Source organism: Diabrotica virgifera, chromosome 6 (genome assembly GCF_917563875.1).
Source record: "Diabrotica virgifera virgifera chromosome 6, PGI_DIABVI_V3a".
NCBI classification, from domain to species: domain Eukaryota; kingdom Metazoa; phylum Arthropoda; class Insecta; order Coleoptera; family Chrysomelidae; genus Diabrotica; species Diabrotica virgifera.
Window position 1 is genome coordinate 41,658,115 of NC_065448.1, and position 6,000 is coordinate 41,664,114.

General features: G+C 30.6%; 1 protein-coding gene across 3 annotated transcripts in view; it reads right to left on the reverse strand.

The window, feature by feature from the left end:
* Nucleotides 1-5,397, reverse strand: part of LOC114324520 (neurexin-4) — a 167,677-nt gene extending 162,280 nt beyond the window's left edge. For all 3 annotated transcript variants that reach the window (XM_028272379.2, XM_028272380.2, XM_050654017.1), the window contains exons 1-2: nucleotides 5,232-5,397; nucleotides 4,795-4,899 (exon numbers count right to left, since the gene is read on the reverse strand). In XM_028272379.2, the coding sequence (XP_028128180.1) occupies nucleotides 4,795-4,899; nucleotides 5,232-5,289 (163 nt within the window). In that variant the 5' untranslated portion in view covers nucleotides 5,290-5,397. The remainder of the gene's footprint in view (nucleotides 1-4,794; nucleotides 4,900-5,231) is intronic.
* Nucleotides 5,398-6,000: the final 603 nt, after the last annotated feature.

Sequence of the window (6,000 nt, forward strand, 5' to 3'; positions counted from 1 at the left end):
AGGGTATATCTTTTGAAATAAACATCAGATTGAAAAACTGAAAAATATGTGTTCAATATTTTTCAAAAATCTATAGCATGATACCAAACACGATCTCTCACGAAGGGGAATGAGAGGAATTTTAAAATATATCCCGCGGGGAATCCCGCAATATTTCGCAAAATGAACATCAGATCGAAAAATTCAAAAATATGTGTTCAATATTTTTCAAAAATCTTTTGAGTGATACCAAACAGGATCCTTCACGGAGGTGGGGGGTTACTTTAAAATCTTAAATATGAACCTCCGTTTTCTATTGCAGATTCTGATTCCTTACGTAAAAATAAAAAAAATTTTATTCGACACAGTTTTTCAAATTATGGATAGATGGCCCTATAATCAGAAAAAACGATTTTTGAAATGGAAAATTAAATTAGAAAATTAAAAATCCCCACCAAAATGGAAAACTTGGCTTAACTTTTTTTGGTTTTAGGACCTAATCTTCACAACCCAATATGTCACCATGATGCTTTAGTAACTGAAAATTTAACATTCAAGGCTCCCCTACTATAAGCAAACCATGTAATTTTTAAAGTAGATGTGACTTGCACCATTGTTCAGAGTAATAAGTCAACTGCCACTTTTAATATTGTTGCCATTTTTATAGTATCTTACTCTGATGTAGAGAGAAATTTTCTAATGCAATTCCATTTTGACTTTACACCACCACTTTATTTCAAATTAATAGACCAACAACTTTTTTAGGAGAAACATAGATGAATTAATGAAATAACTTTGATCATTTTAGTCTTGTAGACCAGGGGTCACCAATCGGCGGACCGCAGTCCACATCCGTAGCGTTGGCTAGTTTTGTGCAGACCGCCATTGAATTCAGAATATACCTAGTGTTTGGCAATTTTGAAAATGTTTGGCCATGAAATTGTGTACTACGTTTGGCTCAACTTATGTGTGCGAAGCCGCTTTGTCAAGAATGAACTTTATTAAAAATCAGTACAGATCTCAGCTAACAGATGAATATCTTAACTCTTTAATAAGAATCAGGTGCACTAAACTCACTCAAAACTTCAGACATAATAAAAAATGTCATTTTTCTCACTGATAATTTAATTTTGTAAGGAGTTTTCTCTTGTTATACATACTTATTATAATCATTAATTTTGAACTTAAGTAAACTGCTATATAAAATTGTCACATTCGTTTTTTATATTCATTTCCTCAGTACTATAAGTAGATTTAAGTGGGAGTACTTTTCAGCTATGCATTTAATTGAAATATTTTTCAGATTTAATAAGTTTGCAACAAACAGCTTGCATTGAAACTAATGTAGAAAAGATAACATGTCATGGTCATTACCATTTTGTACTATGATTATTTATTTTAAATTTCTCAGTTTCAATAACTGGGTTTAAAGAAAGGGTCATTAACATTCACAATATAAATTCTTAACTTTTAAAATATTACTGTGTTGCTGTGTTAAAAATAAAATTTTTCTGATTCGTTTTTTTGCGGATTCCTGTTTAAATATGTCCCCTTTAAATAAATCAGAAGGGTGCCGGGCGCAACAATTTTTTTAAACAAATTCAAAATTACCCTACTGCCTTTTTTTTTGATAATTTTAAACAAAAACGATCTCTTGTCATATTTCTGAAAAGTTGATAGTATAATTAACAATTAAAAACAGCGGTCTAATTAATTGAAATACCCCCCGATTACTCATTAAAATATTGAAATTGAATGTTTTAACTTCAATTTAGGCACTTGAAAACCGCAAAAATAATAATAAACATGGGTTTTTTAAGCTGTAAAAATGCTTATTTTCGCAATTTTTCAAATTTTAAATCGCTTAAAACCCGTCATGTGTCAAGTTTTGAGAAAATGACAGATCTTGTTTTGTTTAAGATGACTTAGAAATGCTAAAAACATATTTTCGGGGGTAAAAAGGTGATGATTTGAATTTTGTTAAAAAAATTGTTAAACAATTTCTGCCCAAAAATTTCGCCCAACACCCTTCTGATTTGTTTATAGGAGATATTTTTAACAAGAATCCCCAAAAGAAAACGAATCAGAACAACTGGACACAGATAGTATTAAATCCGGACCCCGGAAGTTTTTGAAACGGACTCTCAGGGAAACTAATTGGTGACCCCTGTTGTAGACAATAAGTAATAATAAGTGTAATATCTGATCATTTATTCACAGTTTAGTGAGTAAAGTAGATCATACTTGCTAAAAATGGTAGAAAATAAATTCAATTTATTAATGATTTGTGGTTTGATAAAGATTTCTGTGGCTTATTTCCCAAATAAAATAGTTAATTGCATAAGATGCCACAAGAAACTAGCTTCAGAACAATATAAAGAAAATAGGTTATTCACTTTCTCATCCATAAACAGCAATAATATACTGTATAAACGTCTCCGTTGCATAAGGTTGGAAAGAATATAATGTTTCTATTTTTTTAATATAGATATATAAAAACTACTTAAACTCAAACATAATTACGCACTTTAGGAGTATTATTTGAACGAAACAGCCTTCCAAACATGCACAACTACTCGAAAACAATTTTATTATTATATTATGTTCAATAAAGTTAAATACTAATGGTCATTCGTTTAGACCTTGGGCCCACACTTAAAACAACAAATTACCTCACTCATGAGACTTTGTTTATTCAGTTATTAACATGTTGAACACCGCAATGTATATAATACTACGGCTCTCTGGGCCGACTTAGCCGTGGTCCATACAGTATAACAGTCACTGCAAAGCAACTGTGATTCACGCGGCCCTGTAAGTAAAATAAGCGTGAATTGTATGTGATTAATGTCGAGTCAGATAACTTTTCTAATACGGAAAATTTTCGGTAGGGGCAGAGAGAAAATGCATGAAATTGTCTGGAGCTTTGGAGCGTCCAACAACTGGGGTACCCTTAAAAATTTGTGGGACAATATGACCAGTAAATTGTAAGTATTTTTATCAAATAATTCTGCAAAAATCAGCTGTGAGGGTATAAGTTTTATGGCTTCATAACTTTGCTGTGTTTAGGAGGGGCGCACCCATCATAGGAGTCATAAAATGTATACCCTCACATACGGATGTAAAATTTCCGGGAAAATTTGAACGCTGGAAAATTTCCGGGAATATTGGAAACTTTCGTAAACTTATGGAAATATTGCATTTTTATTAAAATTACTATAATAAATTACACAAATCAGTAGTTAGCTTTACTTATTGCCGTGGTATTACGACTACAGAAAAAATCTGTTAAAAATTAAATGTCCAAAAATACTTTTAAAATTTATTGAACTTAATTTAAAAAAATACTCTGAATATTTGTTTGTAGTCATAATTAAAACGAAAAAACTTTTTTTATTAAAAAAAAATATTAAAAGAAAAAAGATAACATACAATAAACAAACCAAAATTGATTATATAGAAACTTACTTCAGGTAATCTGTATTCCAACATAGTATTAAAGCAGGAACTTTTTTCTTAACTAATAATAACAAACGAAACTACAAAATTCTTAGGAATTATAATTATAAAATATATAAGTAAGTAGGAGTCAGAGATAAACCCCATCTAGTTTTTACAAGAAGTTTTAATGATATAACTTTATTGTAGTTTTGAATTTTTTCTTTTTAATTATTATTTCACTTTTGAAATATTCCAATGCATTACACCTATAATACTACAATCACAATAAAGATGGACTACACTAGGTTCACTTTCAAGATGCAGTAGAAATAAACAAACCAAGACACGTGTCTTGGTTTGTTTATTTCTACTACATCTTGAAAGAGAACCTAGTATAGAAATAAACAAACCAAGACACATTGAATGTTCGAGGAGCAGTCCCAAATCATGATTTACAATGTACATATTATACATTGTAAATCCCAAATCATGATTTGCAAAGTTTATACACTGTAAATCATGATTCGAGAGCACTCCTCATAACATTCAACGTGTCTTGGCTTGTTTATTTCTAGTGCATCTTTATTGTGATTTTAGTATAGCTTTAGGAATTTTTAGTATAAAAATAATGAAAGTAATGTTCAAAAAAATGTTCCTTTTGTACTTTGCAGTGCTATAGGTTTGCTCGCCGGCTGTGTGAATTAAATGGCACTACTTCCATGTAAATTCAAATTACGTCACTGACTCTTATGTCCAAAAGGCTCTTGGAAATATTCTCAAAAGTTCTCGGAAACATTATGAAAAGTTATCGGAAACATTCTTGAAAGTTCTCGAAAATATTCTCAAGAATTTTTCATTGAAATTTTCAGGGAATATTTGCGGTCAGGAGAATATTTCCATTTTTTACAGAATATTCAGAATTTCCAGAATATTCCCGGAAACTTTCTAATGTTCACGAATATTCGCTTGGAAATATTCTCGACTGACATCACTACCCTCACAGCTGATTTTTGCAGGATTGCTTAATCAAAATACTTACAATTTACTGGTAATATTGTGTCAGACAAATTTTTAAGTTTACTCCAATTGTTGGATGCTCCAAAGTTGATCATTTCATGTTTTTCTCCGCTCCCAGAGTTGACCAACTCCATATGAATAACTGAATAAATGAAGTCTCATGAGGGAGATTTTTTAAGTGTGTACCCAAGACCTAATTTTATATAAGTAACAAATCTTTCTCAACAGTATTAAATCAGCAATAGTGTTAATATATCACTAAATACACAGGCTTAATGTTATATTTTTTCAATCCACAAACATTTCATTGCATATAAATCTAGCTTTAATTAACAAACCATAAATGTAGTGACTCACCATATAGGACTGCATTCTTGGGGCCCCTTTCATTCATAGCCGAAGTAGCACTAACTGCTGCTTTTGTGAATAAAGGTGTGTTGCATTCATAGTATTCATAGTACTCTAAAAAAGGGAATAATTAAACATTATTTATCAAAATTTAAGAATTCTTATAAAATTCTCATTAAACATGAGTCATAAACAAGGTTTGTCATAATTAATGCAAAACAATTAAAACTCGGTAAAAACGTTATAAAATGCCGAAATTTAACGAATTTTTGTCAAAGGAACTATTGTTTTAAATAAATTGTGCTTTACAACTTATCAATCATACGTAATTTAACAACAACTTTCTCGAAAGTTTGTTATTATTGAAAATAGTGGTTAACTAGGCGGGGTTTTAACAATAATTTTTAATAATAAAACTATAATAAGTAAATATGCAAATCTCTTACCTGCTAAAGCTAATTTTGTGGAAGATAATAAAAATAAACAAACATTTATTAGCATCATCTCGAGATCATGTCACGTTTTCAAATAAAGGAATGTTAAAGTAAATGTCCGTCTATCAACTACTCACATCCACATCCACCATGTTTGTGTTTGTTGTCAAAAGACTGTCAAGTTGTCATTTTAAATGGTGTGTTCGTTTCGATGACTTCACTTGACAGATGTGTTCGGAGTACAGTGCAGTAAAGTGCAAGTACAAGTTAATTTGTATTTTTGGCATTTAGACATGCACAGGAACGGCTTGATTATAAGAGTTTTATAATCAAAATAAAGATTTTCATAAAAAAATTAACAAATTTTATCCAGAAATTAAAACGCAAACATTTTACATTGGAAATACTGAACTTTAAGTTAGATGATCACTTATACACATACGTGAAATGTTATTTGCATATCTTTGAGAATCAATTTTGAAAATTATATTTAGAAAAAAATGTTATTCAACAATTTCCTATTTTTGAACAAGAGATAATGCCTACCGAAGCAGAGGTCGTCCACCAACACGTTGAACTCATGATCTAAAACGTTGTCATAGGAATTGGATGCATGAGACACAAGATCGAAATAGATAGAAAATTATGAGGGAGATCTATGTCCAGCAGTGGACAAGCGAAGATGAATGATGATGATGATGATAATAGCTTTTGATAAGGTAACTGCATCGTAAAGTTTCTACCAGACGAAGTGGTGAATTAACTAATATCTTCTTCTTCT